Below are 21,381 nucleotides of genomic sequence, written 5' to 3'. Positions count from 1 at the left end.
TTCTTTTTCATGACTCAAATACAATTATGAAGACCGACACTAGTTACATTCTTTAACACATGCGACCTATCAAGGGTTACTTGCCATTCATCAATTTCCCTTGCTTTGACACCAATAATAAAACTCTCAACAAGTAAATCACATTATTATAACAAGAATAAATCCACAATTATAATGACCACCTCCTATTTTGTTAAAGACAACAAGATAAAATGATAAAATATAACACACTAGCTTGTTATTGCCACTAACGATTCAGTGTGAAATAATAAAACCCTCAGTACAGAATCCACATAACTAGCCTGAACATCAAACGTTTAAATATGATTTTGACGAATTTAAGACTATTTACAATCACAATTCGAACATAAAACTCATATTGATGAGTTGCGCTTCAATGAACATGGTCATGTTGACGATGACAATTGGATATGATTCAATAAGTGACCAAGCTTATTAATTTTAACAAATTAATCTACTACTAAGCATAATATCTTCATATGTTACCCTAATTTCTTAGTAGTAGTTTCATCCAAAATATTGCGTTTGAAGGTTACGTGTTTAGAACCTAACATACTTGTACAAGAAAATCAACTATTGCAGCAAAAGGCAATTTGCAATGGGATCACACAAATGGCTTAATAGAAAATCAGGAGAGGATACATTATAAAGATACCAATTTCACACTAATTTGTTACTTTTCCTTATATGGCATATCATACTCTTAACTGAAGTATAACATAGAAGACTTTTGTGGTTAAAGAGCATCAAAATCCATGCAATCCTTGCATCAGTTGCTAATACAGTGCACCACTTCATTCAAAGAAATATATACAAATAATTGGCCAACAAGATCAGGGGTAAAATGAAAAAACAAAAAACCAAATGTTCTTTTGTGATTTTCAATATCAGACAGACTGCAAGGCAACCTTATGGATGTTCAACATGATATCGATATTTTTGTAAATCTACAAGAACACCTCATATCTCATGAACAACTATTTTTATCTTTAAGATACAATTTTGAAACTGCAAAGCTCAAATAGCTTAATGAAGGCAGGCAAACAAAAATTCAACGGTCAAACTTTCATCAAATTGTCCCGCAAGGGACTGTAGCACTGATCTCCTCTGATCTGCAGTGAAATGAATCTGGTAAAGAATAGACACACAAAACCAGATGAAACAAAATATGGTCTTAAGTTAAGCTGAACTTCAAATTCCTGACAGGGAGTCGTAACTGCTTAAATGTAAATGGCAAGTGCTAAACCAATTGCTTCATATCAAATGGTTCCTTTCAAAAATACAGGCCTTGCTTGGAAATCCTGCCAGCACTTCACCCACATGAGCTGAAGCAGAGAAAACCTCCCATATCTTGTAACAAGAAAAAGATGATACAAAGATATTTTGCATCAGAGGAAACTTGATGCCCTTTCAGATACATCCATGAAAATATTTTTTTGCAGAAATACAATGAACAAATATTACAAGAAGCATCAACAATACTCTGAATCTAACCATGTACACTAACTAGATTACATTGAACACGCACATTCTGCATCATCAAGCAGAATGAAAGAATGGGCAGCTCACTATGGACCAGTTTGCTAGAACTTCCCATATGAGCCTCATTTTATGAACTTTAGTTGAGCCAAACTGAACCGACGGTATTTTCTGCACAATTACAGAATATTGGAAGCAATACCGGCAAACTAATCACATAAGGTGACAGATAGCGTTGCATTTCACCCAATATCACGAGCAACATCCTCTCTTCTGATTCTTTACTCCTCTTCCTTGTTGAAGACAGCATTCAATTTCTGCTCTAACTGTTAAAGTAATGTTAAATATCAGTTTTTAATTTGTAATCAACTAAACTAAATGGTTTGTTACTGAATTTCCTTGAGTAAAAAAGATTTCCTTGTTTCTCAGTATTTACCTGGATGTTTCTCAGCTTTGACTTTTCTAATTCATCAACAAGATTTGTCACGCTGAAAAGGTCAGAAACAATATTGTCAATAAATTGACTGCCTACAACCAGATCTCCAAACTAAAAAGTCGGTTTCCTTCAAGGTTTAGTAACTGCTAGAAGTAATTACATCTACCTGCTTTGCAACTCTGTAATCTGAAGCAAAAGTTCCCGCTCTCTATTTGAAGATGCCTCACACTGTAATCCAAAAAGGAGTCAACGCAAGATTCAATTTATATATTTTTAAGGGCCGGTAAATTAAGTCGAAAGAACCCAGCCCAATAAAATCAAGTCTTATTGCAGATTCCAAGTCCTATGATTAGATGCAATGGCTGTCTTATATGGTCCTAGAAACTTTAAATAATGAAATAAGGAATATCTCTATTAAGCGACCCTTAAAATCTGAACAGATGCAAAAAGTCAGAGAGATAACCAAACAATGCCAAGCTACATACAGGTAACAAGCTTCTAAACTTTTAAACAGAGATTAAGTTACAATGTTAAAGGATGAGAAATCCCTTCTCAGTCATCAAGTTTAAATGTTGTATATATATACCCAAATAAATGTTACATCTGCTGTGTTCTCCGAAGCCTATCTCCATGATCCATGAAATACTCCCGAGTTCCATCAGGTGATTAGTTTGATCCCAAAGACTATCAACCGAAAATAGAATCTTGATAAGCATTTTCTTGAAGCTAAAAGTTAATAAATATTTATGTTTGGTTGCTCTATATATAGTTCTTTAAATTGTACTTTCCAAATAACCTGGAGTTGGTACGAATTGGTTTCGTAATTGAGCTGTTGGGTGCACACAACAAAGTTCAGAGTCTCAAAAGAGGTAATGAAGTTTTGCACAATTCGCTCACATTGCGGGGAAAAAAACTGCACATGGTTTTCTAAATAACTCACATGCGTTATTGTTTCAATTGGCTCAGCAATGCCGAGCCAAAAGTTTGCTCATGTTTTCGTTGCCGTGAAGACAACAGTCTGGCAGAATTAACAAATGTGCTTGTATTTTTGTTGCCGTGCCGACACCAGTTTGGAAGAATTAGTAAATGTGCTTGTGTTTCATAACGTATAATGCACATGAATTTCATCTGCGTAAAAGAAATTAATAAGCACAGTCATGCCCTCATTTTCAATGCATTTTCTGGAAAGACGAGAAAAAAAGAGCGAGTTTTGAAATTGAAAGTACGTTACAGGGGTCAAAGGACACTGAGGAGATCACGAATTGCAGATTCAGCATTCACGTAGCGCGCGCGATTCAGTATTCATTGGCAAGTTAGGAATTTGCTAATTTCTTTAATCTTGCAATCTATCAATGGAAAGAATAGAGTGGCAATGTTAATTATTGGAGAGAAGAGAATTCAGAAAATGTATCAGTAAAATAAACGAGCAGGAAGAACAAGGGTCAACAACAAGAGATTGCCCCAAAATGCAAACCCCAAATTGAAATCGCTTAAATTTGATGAACGTTCTGATACATTATTCGAATTAGTCCCCAGCTCCGAGAATGCTTTTCAAATAAACAAATGTAAAGCTTCAAACCACCAAAGGCTGTGCCTAAAACCGTAAAAGCCACCAGTGATCTTTTCTTAGGAAGCACAAAACTCACCTTGTGCAAACAACATAAGCCCACTCACTTTGTTTTTCATTGTTATGGTTGAAGTTATTTTCCTATTATTTGCCTTAACTTTTATGGCTAGGTTTTCAACGGATTGAAATGCCCAAAAAACAACTAACAAGAAACGACCTGGCATTTATTGGTCATTTCTCGACAAAGAAACACATGAGAATAAAACCCAAAAGAAACGAAAAGATGATCGTTCCGTATTCGTATTTTCTCTTTTCTCTTCATATACACGAAATAATATCCTATTCTACCATCTCTGGCACTGGAGGTTGGGATTCATGAACATACCATGATCCATCCGCTAGGAAATAGGTACAGGTACAGGCCAATATTGTGCGATGATTATACGTAATACATGTTGCTAATTGGCTTTGTCTAATCATTATATGTTTTGGATTTTTTCCTCGGAATCCAGCAATTTTTTATTTTGGTAAAATCTTAATCTTTGTTGTTTAAAATTGGTTTTTGATTGCACATATGGATTCCGAACCCTGCCCCCAAGGCACTCATGTTGTGGAGAGGTCACAACTTAAACTTCTGATTCCAACAAATCCCTACTGGATTTTGGGCAAATTAGACAAGAAAATGAGCTAGAAAACCCTCCAAAACTACAATAGATAGACTAAGACTTACTAATTTGGCTTCTTCGTAATTGACTAGATGAACAATGATTTCAGTATCTAATATGGTTAATACGTCAACGCCAAATTCCGTGCATATCATTGGCAGCTTTTGAACTTACTATGTCATTCATGTTGGTGCATCTTTTGTAATGGTTTCGTTAGGTTTGCTGTTTGGTAATGAAGCTAGTGGCTCACCTATTATAGGCCCTTTTTATAAAATAGCCATATCCATAACATATTTAATTATAACTGAAAAGATCTTTCAATTAAACAGCAAAAAAAAATCTGATTGCTCTAGACAAAAATCTTAGAAATCTTACTAGTACCTCATAACTTGGGCCTTGGATTAAATTACAAACAATTATAACTATAGTTCACTCAAAGATCTTTCCAACAATGCAAGAATCATGTTAATTGAAATTCAAATACAATAGTTATGCTTCTCGGAAGTTGACCATTGTGATTGACCACCATAGTTCAAGAGGATGCCACATCAACCCCAATTACTCATGGAAAAGGGGCTAGCCACATGGACACTACGAATAATATTCTAGAAGGGTTGAGCTGTAACTCATGTTGAGAGTTGAATGGGTCAAATTTAACCCCTAGTTGGCCATCGAGCTATGTTATAACAAGGCCACTGGGAGGAAAAGGGATTTCATTCTATTTCTTGTATTTTGTTCCATAGTAGAGCAGAGTAGCTAAGGGTCGATAGAGAGAGAGCATAACAAAGGGGGTTTGTGTTATGTAACAGCCCATGGGCCATAGGTGTTAGGGAGCTCTATAGAGTGTCTTCTCCTTTGTACCTGCATCATTTCCTCTCCAAAAAAAAAGAGCAAAGCAACCTCACCTTCCAACCAAGGTTTCCTAGAGCATATATTGGTGTTCATTGATGTTTGTGAGTGATTTATGAATATTTTCATAGTTCACAAGAATTTTCCCCGTTCTCTACTTTCCACATATTACCTATTGCATTCATAAACAACAAAACAATAAAAACAATTCTGGAATCTAAAATAAATTAACCCTTCATCATATAGATTTCGATTAATTTTCATAGATCAATGTGATGAGTTAACCAATAGAATATCCACCACAATTTAAAAATCAGACAACAGTCAAACGCCAAAATAGTAAGTGGAACATCTCCACAAGACAAATCCAAGGAGATAAGGATGAATTAGGGTTTTGACTATGCCAAAACTCCATGAAATTATATATATATATATATATATATATATATATATATATATATATATATATATATATATATCCAAGAATGTGCTCAATAATGGTAAGAGGACCATGTAAATGCATGCAAAAGCCACATGTATGGCCCTCCAAGTATGCCACACCCCCCTCATAAAACTCCCCCATACCCACCTCCAGTAAAATAATATATATGTGAAGTCAAAGAGGTGAGAACACTCCCCAATGAATGTCAAATAATGGTAAGTGTAGTTGAAATACCCATGCAATAAAGATGAGAGAGCACCTAAGAGATGTGTGCATTACAAAAGTGTACCATGTAGCTACCTCAACCACCCACAAATCTACAATTGAGACAATTTTGAACAATTGAAAAGTTCATGTATATGTATGAAAATAAAATACAAGTACATACCATAGCCTCATTCCAAGGCTAGTACAATCCCTTAGCTCTCCAAAACCCTAGCTAGGATAAAACATTGAAAACCTTAGGTCCACCAAAGATCCTTCACAAACAACACTCACACTAGCAAGAGGTCTTATCTCCAAGAAAGATGTCTCCTCTCTTTGCTTGACCAAGTACCACCTAGGGTTTGATCACAACCCTAAACTACAAATCTCCAAGAGATAAAACCTTAACCCTAGTATTAAGATGCTCAAGTGTTCCAATAGCCCTAGAACCCTCAAGGCAAGAGAGATAATGTACAAAGAAGAATACCAAAAACATTCTTCTCATTGCATCCTCCTAGGGTTTTGTCATAAAACTCTAATGCTACATCTCTAAACACAAGATGAACAACAAGGGGTGAGCGAAAGAAAGGACTCTCTCCTTCCTCTATATATATGAGAGGTAAGGGAGACCAACAATACACAAGTGGACCTAAATCTTTACAAGCAACCTACTACAAACAAGTAGGGTCACACGTGAAAAACTACACTCCAAGAGTACACATGTCAAGCTCCCAGTAATTTTGTAAAACAATCAAGGCTCCAAGGTGATGTTTCCATACAAGATGTGCCCACAATCCTCCATAACAGCCCACACAAACTCCAACACTCCTAATCCATGTAGATGAACAACAAGGGGTGAGCGAAAGAAAGGACTCTCTCCTTCCTCTATATATATGAGAGGTAAGGGAGACCAACAATACACAAGTGGACCTAAATCTTTACAAGCAACCTACTACAAACAAGTAGGGTCACACGTGAAAAACTACACTCCAAGGGTACACATGTCAAGCTCCCAGTAATTTTTTAAAACAATCAAGGCTCCAAGGTGATGTTTCCATACAAGATGTGCCCACAATCCTCCATAACAACCCACACAAACTCCAACACTCCTAATCCATGTGCTCCTCCAGATCCGCTCCACGTACATGATCACTATCACAACCCATGTATTCCCAAATCATCCCCAAGCCTCCATGCAAGATCCAAGCAACCTAATTCCATATAGGGCTCAATACTACCTTCCCGCCCCCCACATGCCAACTCCAGAACACCCAATGCTTCTACATTGCAAAGGTGTTCTCTAAGCAAGTGAGATCCTATCACAAGGTCTCCCAACACTACAAAGAAGAAAGTTGCATAAGCATCCAATTGAGGTCTAGCAAATATAGAGCAAGCCACTTCCATATGTACATGGTCATCACTTACCAGCCAAGGGCTCATCCATACACCACTTACCTGATATCACATGGTCCCAAACTCCAAAGGTTAAGTGCCCAATGCTCCTCGTAGGTAGGTACCTCCCCTAGCTGAGAAACCAACTCCCCTATGTTGATTTCTAGTAGCATTGGATGCGCTCTAAGCCTCAAAATTTGCACGGAGGCTTGGACACATGTATTCCACAATACCTAGAAATCGTTTTGGGAAATTCCACCCGGAGACAGTTTTATTAAAATAATTAATTATTTTTAATGGGTGCCTAAGTTTAAATTTAGGAAATTAAAATAATTAAAGGGTATTCATCAAACTATGGATGAAACTTCTAGAAGAAGACGAGGATCAAGCCAAAATGATCTAAGCCATTGATTAGAATCTAATATGGGTCGTTGTTTCTCAACGAAAAGATTACAAGAGGAGGCTTGATGGGCATTTGGAAATCACATCGGAGAGAGATCAAGAGATCGAATTTCTCAGAGAGGACAAAGCAGGAGTAGCTAGAGAAGAGATTGAAGTCATTTCTTGCAGTGAGGGGCTGGGATAGTTTCCGGAGGAAGATTTCCTGATCCGGGAATACATTGCAGAGGAGGCAGAGAGAGATCCAAAAGAGGCAGCACAGAGGCCACGCTGAAGCAGCACAGAGCCAAAAGAGGCAGCGCAGAGGCCACGCTGAAGCAGCACAGAGCCTGAGAGGAGATCTGAATTTGCTGGAGAAGTCGAGTTTCAAAGCCAGAAGTCGAGGTGTGAGACCAGGAGGGCAAAAGTCAAAGTTCTAGAAGCAAATCAATCAGCCAGAAGGAGTGATGCAGTCCCCAGAAGCTGTGACGTAGAGCAACACAGTTATTGTGTAGAAACTGCGCAAAGGCAGCTAGGGGCTAGTCATTCAATGGCTCGATCAGTATTGGATTGCCAATGATAGTGTGAGGTATATCTCACTCATCTCTCTGTCAATCAGATTCTCTGTATTGGATAGCCAGTAAGGCATCCAAAGATTGTATGAAGAAAACTACTACTTAATAATACAAACCCTCAGCTGCTGCAACGATTTTCCCGCATTGGGTTTTTCCAGGGACATTTGTCCAAAAATAATAGTGTCCTGTGTTGTGTATTTCTTTCTTGCTCAGTTTCTTGTCTCCGCATTTAATTTAATTGGTGAAGGTTGCAGTGTATTATTTTCGGTATTTGTTGTAGGATGCAACAAATAATTTGTTTAGTAATTTAAAAAATAGAAGACACTTAATCAATTGTTGCAGTAGAGATTTGGGTCTCCAAATTTTCACATGGTATCAGAGTTGCAGGTGAAGCAAGAGAGCAGAGTCGAAGAGCCCAGCGCTAAAGAGAAGGAGGGAAGTCGAAGTGTTGCGAAGGCAACAAATCAAATCCCTAGAGGGATTGCACAGTCCAGACCAGGAATGCAAAAGTTTCGAGGAAGGTCTCTCTCTGAGTGAGTCGATAGAGAGGTAAGACTTCTAGATCGAAGTTTGCCAATGTCAGAGGGAGCAGCGCAAAGGAGGTTATTGGTGTGACGCAGTTTTTCTGCAACAGTTGTTGGGGCAGAAAAACTTCAGAAAGAAGAAGAGAGACATTGTTGAGGAAATTCTTCCTCAGAGGACTTCCAACCAAGAAGTTTGAATTCTCATTTATTGAGCAACAGCGGGGAGCAGCAGATCTACTAACTCCAACAGGGAGTACATAGGCTAGCCCAACAGTAGATCTACTAACTCCAGCAGGGAGTGCATAGGCCAGCCCAACAGCAGCGCAGAGGAGAGAGGAGGCAGTGCGACATTTTGTTGGCAGAGATGGCAGCTAATGGGTTGCGAGATCAAGATCGGTTGGATGGTGCATCCAACTATGTGATCTGGAAGGCAAAGATCTTATGTCTTATGGATGAGCACGATCTCAAAACCTATGTCGATAGTGTGGTAGTTGTACTGTTAATTTTAGGTATGTTCTATGCTTAGAGCAATTTATTTCAATTTTCATAGTTAGCTCAATATCTCTTCCAAATTAGCAATCACATCAGCGTTAAAGTAAACTGCAGATAAAACATAAACATAAATCTTAGAAGACAAGCCAAGACAAGAGGACACAAGATATGGCGCTAGCTAGGGACAAACCCCAATGTGGGGAAACCCTAGATCAGTTCTTCTTATATGTTCTTCAATAGTTCAGCAGAGAGAGAGAGAGAGAGAGATAGTACATATACATCAGAAGTCAACACTTTGACTTGACAAGATAAGAACATAGATCTTCTCTAAGAAGATGTCTCATGAAGTAACTGATATGGACTCATGTGATTCCATCACCCTATCACAGTGATGCACCATACTACACCATCATACCATGTCTCATCACAGAGCTGCACCATGCCGCATCACTGTTGCGTTGTACCTCATCATGATGTACCCATCTTGCTGCTCTTCATCTTCATGCCGCACACATCATGTAACACCATGTTGCACATGCTTGTTGTCCTGTTGTGCCACTACTGCACAATGTTATGGCTGTCCCGTTGTGCCACTGCTGCACTATGTCATGGTTGTCCGATTGTGCCACTGCTGCACAATGTCATGGCTATCCCGTTGTGCCACTGCTGCACTATGTACTTGCTGTCCTATGTATCCACCATAAAACATTGCAGCACTATGTTTGCTGTCCTATGTATCCACCATGAAACATTGCAGCACTATATTTGTTGTCCTATGTATCTACCATGCTGGTCTTTAGGACAGCAGACAAGATGTGCACCTAAAACACAACAATGTCTCTTTCTTACAGCAGATAGGAGGTGTAGAAGACTGTGTTTGCTGCTGTTCCTTACTGTGACTGGTTAGGGCACCCATGTGCTACAACAACCCTCAAACAGTCACCTAAAACATCCCTCAAAACCTGCGGCCTTGTCAAGGGAGGGTCTCCTCCATTCGTGTCACTGTTTTGGGTACTTTTCAGCCCAAGAAGCCTCCACGCTATCCCTATTTTAGTTAGGCAAGGCCTGCGGCCTACCACAGGGATTGTTGTCACCTATTAGCCAACCAAACAGTGTCACCCTTACCTTAAAGCTGCCCACAAACAGTCCGCAATTCTCCTTACCTAACTCAGCCTCTTTGTAGCATGGAACAACCCTCCACGCAGTCACCAAGAGGTTCTAACAGCCCTAAAACACCCACACTGTCCCTACCTTCTTTGCTGGTTAGGGCAGCGAGTTAGAGAGCCTCTTTACTGCCTCTTTTCCAGCGTCTAAGGGCTGTCTCAAACAGTGTATAGATTAGGGCATCTAGGGTATGATAAGACTGCGTTTAGGGTCAACTACTAGGCCTCCTTCACCGTGCTAGATCTCCCTTTGAACTACGGCCAAACCTTCACAAGACCTACGGCTAGGGCATCCTTCTTTTACAGCGAATAGGGTCTCCTTCTAGACCTGTGTTTAGGGCTTCCTCCTCTTAGACTTCTCTTCCACTAAAACCCAAGACAAGTGGAGAGAAATCAAGAGTGAAGTGTGTGTGCAAATGACAATCAAGTCAGCTCTTTTTATACTAATACGTTGAGCACATGTGGGGTTTATTTGGTTGCTGACCGACCTTGACGAATTGTCTTATAACACAAATAAATTCATAACTCCATGAATACTTATCAAAATCAGATGATCTTTAGATCAATCCTACACCTCTCAATAAAAGGGATACAAGAAAAATATTAGCTTCCATAAATAAGATGACCCACATGGAGTTTGGCCCTAGTTGCAATTTTAACATGTACCCACGGATCCAGATCCGCTCAAGAAGTACAAGGGTGAGATGGCAAAGGCCAAGCAATTGATCCTCGACGGAGTGAGAGATCACGTAGTGTGTCACATTGCCAGCAAGGATACTGCCCGACAGATGTGGGAAGCATTGGCTACGCTTTACGAAGGATCTTCCGAGCAGTGGAAGACGTACTTGGAGCAAAAGATGAGATCCACACAGATGCAGAACGGGGAACGCATTGATCCGTTCCTGACAAGGCTTCAGGAAATCCGAGACTCCTTGGCAGCTGTGGGGTCAACACCTTAGGCTATCGAGATGGTTAGGTTGGCCCTAAATTCAGTCTCAGAAGAATGGCAAGTGTTTGTCCAAAGTATCCTGAGTAGAGAGAGATTATTGGATTGGGAAGGAATGTGGGCCGCTCTTCCGCAGGAAGAGATGAGAAGAGACTTGTTAAAGTGCAAACTTGATAGCAGCAGCAGCAGTTGGACAAAGCCCAAGGAGGAAGAAAATGCATCCCTTGCATCAAAGGGGCAACAGGAGTAGCAAAAGAAAAAAAGATGTCTCGAAGATCAAGTGCTTCCGGTGTGGTGAACTTAGTCTCTACGCTACACAGTGTCCTCTCAAGAAGAAGGACAAAGACGAGAAGCATGATCCGAAGGCTGCATCCGCAAAGATCGAGGAGGGGGAGTTTGCCATGGTTGCCCAAATACCTCCAAGGGAGAGGTGGGGTGATTTAGAACTCTAGTTTGAAATAACTACAAATGGGCAGGATCCTTGAAGAGTCCACCTCTTAGATCATTACCTTGCTATGAGAGCCCATATCAAAAGTAGAAGGATGGACCAGGATCAGTTGGTGCAAATGAGTGTCGGAGTGACAGTTGCAGTGGCTAGGAGTGCCAGAAATTGAGCAGCGCAAAGTAGAGTTGGCAGCAGTGCAGAGTCAGCAGCAGCACAGAGGCTTCAGAAGGTCAGTGCAGAGACTAGCAACAATCACAACTCTAGGAATAGATGCATCATGCTGAACACCTTTTAAAAAAATTTCGATGCTTTTCCGTTGTTGACGCAATAGCAGCAGCAGGTGGAGAAGGTTGCAGTGCAGATGCAGTGTTGGCAGTGGCAGTGCCAGCAACAACACAGACGTAGAAATTATGAGGGTTGTAGTACAGATGCAATGTTGGCAGTGGCAGGGTCAACAACAATACAAACGCAGCGTTTGAGTAGTAGTTGGTGGGCAGCAATGTCAGACATCAACAACGCAGAGGGAGATGTTACAGAGAAAGGTGATGCTTCAGCACGTTGCATTACTAGAGCAAATTCCTTGCTAAGAGGGAATGTTTATTTCTGGTAGCATCGGATGTGCTCTAAGCCTCAAAATTTGCAGGGAGGCTTGGACACATGTATTCCACAATACCCAGAAATCATTTTGGGAAATTCCACCCGGAGACAGTTTTATTAAAATAATTAATTATTTTTAATGGGTGCCTAAGTCTAAACTTAGGAAATTAAAATAATTAAAGGGTATTAATCAAATTGTGGGTGAAACTTCTAGAAGAAGACAAGGATCAAGCCAAAATGATCTAAGCCATTGATTAGAATCTAATCTAGGTCGTTGGTTCTCAACGAGAAGATTATAAGAGGAGGCTTGATGAGCATTTGAAAATCACATTGAAGAGAGATCAAGAGATCGAATTTCTCAGAGAGGGCAGCATAGCAGTTGCTAGAGAAGATATCGAAGTGATTTCTTGCAGTGAGGGGCAGGGATAGTTTCCGGAGGAAGATTTCCTGATCCAGGAATACATCGCAGAGGAGGCAGAGAGAGATCCAAAAGAGGCAGCGCAGAGGCCACGCTGGCCATCATAGGGGCACGTTGAGGCAGCGCAGAGCCTGAGATGAGATTTGAATTTGTTGGAGAAGTCGAGTTTCAGAGCCAAAAGCAAGGGTGTGAGATCGAGAGGGCAGAAGTCGAAGTTCCAGAAGCAAATCAATCAGACAGAAGTAGTGACCCCAGAAGCTGTGACGCAAAGCAGCGCAGTTATTGCACAGAAACTACGCAGAGGCAACTAGGGGCTAGTCATTTAGTGGTTGGATCAGTACTGGATCGCCAATGATAGTGTGAGGTATATCTCACTCATCTCTCTGTCAATCAAGTTCTTTGTATTGGATAGCCAGTAAAGCATCCAAAGATTGTATTCAGAAAACTACTGCTTAATAATACAAACCCTCAGCTGCTGCACCGGTTTTCCCACATTGGTTTTTTCCGGGGACATTTGTCCAAAAATAACAGTGTCATGTGTTGTGTGTTTCTTTCTTGCTTTGTTTCTTGTTCCCGCATTTAATTTAATTGGTGAAGGCTACAATGTATTAGTTTCGGTATTTGTTGTAGGATGCAGTGAATAATTTGTTCAGTAATTTAATAAATAGAAGATACTTAATCAGTTGTTGCAGTAGAAATTTAGGTCTCCAAATTTTCACACCCCATTGTGTGCACCCAATGGGTTATTCAAAGAGCTCTAGGGTATCAACCACCTAGGCAAGGGCACCAAATCAACACTCTATCCGAGGTCAAGCATCCTCCCAAACTAAGCCATCCATGAGTCCAAGAAGCATCACCAAGGGGTTACGAGAAGTGGCACTCTCCTGGCAAGGTAAAAGCACTTTTGAAGTAACCCCAAAAGCTAACACATTCAAGGCATTTTCAATGATAGGGAAAAATGGAATTTCAGTCTGGGAAAGGCCAACTTTTTCTTAGTATTGTCTTGTTTAGTATCTCGATTAAGGATACATTTCGCAACTAAACAAAAATATGATGTACTGATTCAAATCTGGATAGCTGAAGGGTTCCAAACTTTCAGTACAAATTGACTCTATGTTGGTACGTCCTTCAGAGTCAAATTGAGATTATTTGGGGTAGGTATTTCCAAGAAGAAAACCTGGAACATAACACATACATATGCCCCCATTAATTCAAATTCTCATGACAATTTAGCTCACAAAACTTCCCTTCATTGCATGACTTTATGAGATTATTGCCAATCGAAAAATAATTTGATTTGTTCATCAAAAATCAATTTCTATGGCAGCCCACTAAGAGCATCTCCATTGGTTGGTTCTCATCCAAACTAGTAATTTCTTGCATATTAAAAGTGTAAAGGAAATAAATCATGCTACACTCAATGTAACGACCCCGCTAAATTGATCCATTATATAAGGTTTTAAACTTTATAATAAAACAGATGTGATGAAATGTAAGCAATAAATATGTTAAGTTTATAAATACAATTTAAATTTATAAACATATATAAGTTAAAATTTTATAAAATATATAATTAAACCTTATAATATATATATATACTAAATTTACAAAATAAATACTTGAATTTTATAATATAAATTTTATAAAGTATATAGATGGGATTTTATAATATAAATTTTATAAAGTATACATATGGAACTTTATAATATAAATTTTATAAAGTATATAAATAGAACTTTATAATATAAATTTTATAAAGTATATAAATGGAACTTTATAAATTATATGTAAATTTATATGCTCGACTTATGAAAATACTTATGCGATAGCCTACCTAAAACTCATTACAGATCATTAAAGGGGCGCGTCCAACCTGCTGAGAATTTATAGCAGAGCGCCCTTTGCCAGAAAAGATCTGTGAGTTAAATTGCATGCGGAGGCGTGTCAGGAGGGAGAAGAGCGGTGGCCGTAAGCAGGAGGGTGGCCACCGCCAAGCCTGCCATTATAAATCACTAATCTGAACCGATCAGGGGGGAAGAAAAACGGAGATGGAGGGCAGGAGCTGAAATTAGGAGTTCAGACCAGAGGACTAAGAATTACCAGTGGAAGAGCATTAGCCGGCCTGAGGTTCTGGGCACGGGGGCAGTAAGCTTCTGCGAGTAGCTTACTGGGTTGAGCAGCCATCTGCTCAGTCTGGCTGGGAGGAATTGGTTTCCCGGAGATTGGATCAAAATAGCCACGGCATCACCAGCAGCAGATTCACCAGCAGTAGCAGGATCAGCAGCAGTTAAGGTAAGTACCAATTTAATGTTTCAGGCTTCTGTATTTCAGATTTTAGTTACTGTGAGTTAATGTCTATTACACTCAATCTGAGTTGCATAGTAATTATTTTTAAGAAATGATCAGGCCTTTATGTAAGATACATTTGGCAGTTGTAGTAAAAAAATCAAATTCCAATAAACTGGATACTGCCAAAATAGTAACGTTATTACAATAATAATAATGAGAATTGACAAATACATGAAAAGAACATTTGACATGTATCTTAATTTTGAGCCTATTTCACATGTTATAAAATTCAGTTGAACCTGTAACAGCTAAAATTTCCCAAAACAGTATTAGCTGTCAAATTCAAAGCCTGTTGTGGGGCCTGAAAGCACTTCTAAAACTAGAAGATCAAGCCATTAATATGTTCCAACCTGTAAACTCCAAAACTCTTTTCTCCATATCAGGACAAATTTCATCAGAGGTAGGACGATACACCTTTATTTGCCAGTGGTAGTATGCACAATGTTGAAACACATAATTTGGTTTTAGCCTCAGGAATGTAAATGAAATTCGCGAAGTGGAACTCTATGTAAATCCATTTATTTTCTGCCCAGTAGACTGATAACACTCTAAAACATAGTCACCCATTCTCCATTCTTTCTTTGCTTTCATGTAGCCTCGTTCCTTGATTTGTACATTAACCTTAGAGTTTACATGTTTGCATACAAATGCACTGTACTCTTAAGTGTTACAAAAGGATAACTTTCAATCTCAGACGGTTATTTATTGCCATCTAGCTTATGCACCCAAGAAAATACAATTTGCACTACATTGATAACATGCAATCTTATTTCAGGAAGAAACATACCATAGAACAGACAGTGTTTGGGGATGACTTTCCATGCATGATATTGATAACATAGAATTGCATCCTTGCCACAAGTAGAAAGATTATTTCAATTTCCATTTCTAGCCAAACACTGTTAATGAGACTGCATAAGTAACTCATAGAATTCTCTGTTCAGAGAATGGTTACTCAGGCCAGAATGCCATCAAAATATTTTGGAAAATCCAGGAAATGTTATATGGGGAAACAAACTAAAATACTGCACTTGTCATTTCTACATGTAGTTTTGCATAGCTGTTGATTTAACGTTTGTATACATTTTAAGCCCCACTGAAACATGAAACACAACCACGTTTCACTGCATGTATTACTACAAAGTCATAATCAAACATGAAATGTATTATGGCAGTATTTCTTGAGAATATTCAATAGGAACAGCATGATCCAACCTCCTCAAATGCCAAATCCTCAAAGTGCAGTGAATCAAATTACTAACAAACAAATCCAACACCTCTAAAAGAAAAATCACCTATGTGCCATCAAATAAAGCTTGAATCCATGCTCTGAAGAATAGAATTGCACACCAATCGATAGAAAAGTTACAGCCTTATCAATAGTTACACGAGAACTACTGCCAATTATGGGGAAACCTGTTTCTGGGAGCTTGGGAAGTAGAATGAAACATTCTGAAATTTCTGGGAATGACAGGGAGTTCTGGGAACTCCTGATAAGTCTTGAGTTTTCCTATGTTCCACCAAGACTCCAGGGCAGAGGAAAGTGGGTGCGGGGAGATGCACAGGTGGGGTGTGTGGGAGTACCCTCAAATTTTAGGGAAATTAAGGGGGGATGGGTGGACGACGCGGTATATATATATATATAATGAAAACATAAATACATTGATCCATACATAATTGAATTAAATAATGAAATACACTGATCCATACTCATCATTCATACTGATACATATATCATTTATCCATACCACCACGAGATTCAGTAATGAAATACATTGATCTATATTCATCATTTTAGAATTCACATTGATTTAAAAATCAAATTCATCATTCATCATGATAGATTCTAAATTGATTTAAAATTCAAATTCATCATTCATCATTATAGAATCTAATTAGAACTGAGCAAAATAGGCTATAGTAGATATTGAAGTTTGTAGACTGGAATAGTAAATTGAGATAGTTCAAACTCAAAAATAGTAAAGAGTGGCAAGAAAAAGAATCAGACTGAGGTCATCAATATGTAGAGTCGAGTCAAAAGTTGAAACTGAAAATTAAAAATGGACAATGAGCATTGAAGCAACGTCATGGAGGAGGAGAGGTAACAATTAACTGGTAAGTTAGATAGTGTTGCAAGTAAGTCAAGCAGAGGTAAGCTTGGTAAGTCAAATGAGTGAGTTAGGGATTGCAAATTAGTTTAGATTTTGATATCTACTATGTAATTTTAATTTTAGTTTTAATTTTAAATTTTAAATTTTTTGTATTTTTTTTAATTTTAAGGGTTATTAGACAAAATTGAGGGGGACACATCCCCCATCAAAAGGGATGCTTATGGGTGTCCCCCTTTTGGCCCACAAGCACCCCTTTTGGGGAAACACGTCCACTACACTAGGGAAATGTTTCCCCGTGCCTTCCCGAAACAAAGACATGGGGAAACATTTCCTTAAGCATCCCCCTGTCCCAAATGCATTGGAAGTGTGAGGTGCATGCACCCCACCAAGGGGGACCTGTCCCCACGGAACATTGCAGTTTTCAATTTATAGCATTTGTGCATGATTTTATATATTATGGTTGAGTTTGAAATTCAAAATGTAAAGACCAAGGTTGCGGGGGATCGCCCCGCACCCTCCCCCCGAAGTGCGCTCCGCTCAGGAGCAAACGGGGAGCGACCTCGGGAGCGCGCTCCCTTTAAAAAAAATTGCTCCCCGGTTTTTGGGAGTGAACAAGGGAGAGGTCGAGGAGTGTTCACTCCCTGACCACTCCCGTTCACTCCCTATGGGCGAATTTCGTGGGCCGCACGGCGAAAAAGGGCCAAAAGAGATAAAAGGGTCTCCTCCCCTCCCATTATTCACCATTTGCATATTGAGAAAGCAGGAGAGGGCTTTTGGAATTGGAGCTTGAGTTGAGGAGGAAGATTGAGAGGATTGCTTGGGAGCTTGCAAGGGATATTGTAGCTTGGGATTGAAGGCCAAAGAGGTAGGATCTTGACTCTAATCTAGCATTTGTAATTTTTATATATTCATTGTTAAATGTAAATGTTCTCTTCTCTCTTTCCCATTCCCATTCCTCCTTTTTATTGTAGACAAGAAACTATAACTCCACCAAAGCTGAAAACTTCAAACATCATGGCTATGTGGCTTGGCATTCTCTTGATGTTGGTTCCTTTTTTTGTTATTATGGTGTTGGAGAGTAGAAGGAGGGTTGATCATGATGAAGAGGATGAAGAAGTGGGTAGTGGTGGATTTGAAAACCCTGGAGAGGAGGAGTACCTTGGTGAGGAGAAAGAGGAGAGTGGAGATGACGAGGGCACAAAAACCCCATTGCGGAAATACGTTTCTAGGCCTGAACCAAGGAGAGGGGTTGGAACCACTAAATTTACATGTCTCCATTGCAAAAACACTTACATAGGTTCATACACGTGCCAGAAAGCACCTCTGTGGGAAAATGTCATGGGATGGACGTAAACAAGTAGGAATCAAAACTTGTGTAAGTGTGACAACACAACAAAGAGCCAAATACATAAGGGAAGAGGAGGAAGCCCAATATAAATCTAAAAGATCAAAGGGTGACTTTGAACATGATAGCCCACAATCACATAGACAAAGAACTCCATCAACGTCCTCCCATCGCAGTGGATATGGAGTCATAGGAACAAAGATCCCTTTAAGGCGTAGAACCATTTCAGATTTCCTTGACGAAGGGTGTAGGAATGATGTGAATTAAAAAAAAATCTGGTTTCTCTATGCATGTGGAATACCATTTGATGTTCTTTGCTCACCTTATTGGCATGAAATGGTTTTTGCCATTAATGATGCCCCAAAGGATACAAGAGCCCTGGGTATGACAGGGCTAGAACCGTGGGACTTGATCATGAAAAATCAAAAATAGCACATGCTTTGGGTGAAATGACAAATTCTTGGAATGAGCATGGGTTATCTGTTGTATCTGATGGATGGACAAATGTAAAAGGCAAGCCATTGATAAGTGTTCTTGTTGTGTCTACTAGTGGTGCAGTCTTCCTTTTAGCATATGATTACTCAGAAAAGTTCAAGACCGCCATCAACATTGCAGAACCATTACTTCCAACAATTGAACACACTGGCCCATACAATGTCATCCAAGTCATCACTGATAATGCTTCTAATTGTAAGGCAACGAGAGAAAATATTTGTTAGTTTTTGTAGCATCGAATGCATTCTAGCCACGAAATTTGGTGGAGAGGCTAGAATGCATGAGATCTCCAGAACCCAGAAATCGTTTATGAAAATTCCACTTACAGATGATTTAATTAGATTATTAACCTATTTTTTTAATGTTTCCTAAGTCTAAACTTAGGAAAACTAGTTAATTAATCATAATTAATTAAGTCAAGGTGAAAATAGTCTAGAAACTCACACAGATCGATCCAGAAATGATCTGAGCCATCGATTAAGATTTAATCTTGGTCGTTGGAGTCCCAACAGGAAGATATAAGAAGGAATCGATGTGGTGATGGAGAACACACTTGAGCAGTTCGATTTCCTTGGCAGATTGATTTCCAGAGAGCAACAACAGTTGTCGGAGAGCCAGAGATCGAAGTAGAGAGTGAGGGGCAGCGACAGTGAGGCTACCAATAGTTTTCCAGATCCAGCGAGTGCATTTGCAGAGAGACAGAAGTACCACAGTGAGGGTGACACAGAGGCTTCGTAGAAGCCTCTAAGAGGGCAGTTCGATTTAGCTGGAGAGAAGCCGAGTTTTAGTTCCAGAGGCTGGCAAAGGGTTCCAAATGGCTAGAGAGGTAGCTTCTCAGGCAGTGGCAAACAGGACAACTACAGGAGCAGCTAATTCAAGCTGAGCATAGCAGATACTGCGCTAGGGTGACGCAGGCCAGCGCAGAGATAGTTTGGACGGCTCACTTGGAGTTGTAGTTAGAGCTCGGATTCGCGTATGGGGTGAGGAAAATTCCTCACTAGATTTTTGCCAGTGTTTTTCTTTGTAGGATTTCCAGATTCGGCATCCAGATTATTGTACTCAGAATTTCTCAATGCTGCATAATAATAAAAACCCTCATTTGTTGCACCGGTTTTCCCACATTGGGTTTTTCTGGCGACAATTGTCCAAAAATAACGGTGTCATTTTTATTGTGTGTGTGTGTGCGTATTTTCTCAGTTTCTAGCGCTATTATTTCTGTAGTATTTTATTTTGTGAAGAAATTGCAGTGTGATTAATTCGATATTAATCAGAAAATTAATAAATTGAATAATCAGTTAGGAGAATTAATTTCAGTTGCTGCATTTCAAGGAATTTTCATATTATTGAGGATAAATACCCCAACATATTTTCGTCTGGGTGTTTGGTTCACACAATGAACCTTTTGATGCATGATATTATTAAGAACAAACACCCTCAATACAAATGGATTGGTGATTTGTACAAGAGAGGCAAGAGTGATAAAATTTACTATCAATCATAGCAATACCCATGGGCTTTTCCACAATCACTCAAGTTTGGAGTTGTTGAAGATTGCGAAGACTAGATTTGCTAGCTATTACCTCACCTTCAAGCACCTTTTGAAGGTAAGAGATTCATTGGGTAGCATGGTATCAAGTCAACAGTGGCAGGTTTTAAAGGACAGGGCTCCAACCGTAATTAACAAGTAAGGTTTTGAATAGGTGGAGGACATTGCTCTTTATGCTCTATTTTGGGCAAGTGTGAGGGAAGTTTTGTAATTCACCGAGCCTACTTATAACATGATTTGTTTTGTAGATACAAATGTGCCAGTGATTGGGGAGTTGTATGAGCAGATGGATAACATTTTGGGGCAAATAAAAGATATTGTTCAGGAAAAAGATCCCAACTTGTATGATATTATTCACAAATGTGTGTATGGTGGAATAAACTTAATGTTCCACTACATGCCTTGGTGTATATCCTTATGCCAAAATACTACTCTCTAGCTTGGTTGGCAAAACCTACAGCTAGGGATGGGGTTTGGGCCAAACTCCATACAGATCCAGAGGTACAAGAGGGATATATGAAAGCATTAGATAAGTTGGTCCCTGATAGGGAGGACTGTGCTAATCTGCGTCTTGAATTAGGTACTTCACTAGCACTGGAGTGTTTGGTTCTTTGCATGCAATGGAGTATAGGGACAGATTTGATGCTATCACATGGTGGGACGCATATGGTGGGCAGGTACATTTGCCAAAATTGGCAAAACGTTGCTCTCACAGGTTGTAAATACTTCTTCTGCAGAGAGGTGTTGGAGCACCTACAACTTCATCCATAATGTGAGAAGAAACAGACTCAATGAAAACCAGGAGAAAGCTTGGTTTATGTGCACTACAACTTGAGGTTGTTGAGTCATTATTGTGATCGGGCTCGTGAGAATACATCATATACAACTTGGGACAACAACCCGGAGGAAGAAAATTTGGAGGATGGTGCTCTACATCTAGAA

General features: G+C 39.4%; 1 protein-coding gene across 1 annotated transcript in view; it reads right to left on the bottom strand.

Annotated features, from left to right (window-relative positions):
• Positions 1-736: 736 nt before the first annotated feature.
• The window catches only part of LOC149191972 (uncharacterized), a 380,395-nt gene continuing 359,750 nt past the window's right edge, over positions 737-21,381 (bottom strand). Inside the window, exons 21-23 of the mRNA XM_089404443.1 lie at positions 2,103-2,164; positions 1,937-1,988; positions 737-1,826 (exon numbers count right to left, since the gene is read on the bottom strand). Coding sequence (XP_089260569.1) covers positions 1,782-1,826; positions 1,937-1,988; positions 2,103-2,164 — 159 coding nt within the window. The 3' untranslated portion in view covers positions 737-1,781. The remainder of the gene's footprint in view (positions 1,827-1,936; positions 1,989-2,102; positions 2,165-21,381) is intronic.

The sequence above is a fragment of the Pinus tabuliformis genome, chromosome 2_2 (genome assembly GCF_031772625.1).
Source record: "Pinus tabuliformis cultivar Carrire ecotype Pingquan chromosome 2_2, CPIR1, whole genome shotgun sequence".
In the NCBI taxonomy this organism is placed as follows: Eukaryota; Viridiplantae; Streptophyta; class Pinopsida; order Pinales; family Pinaceae; genus Pinus; species Pinus tabuliformis.
Note: the sequence above shows the minus strand (reverse complement) of the source record. Positions and strands in the feature narration are given on the sequence as shown.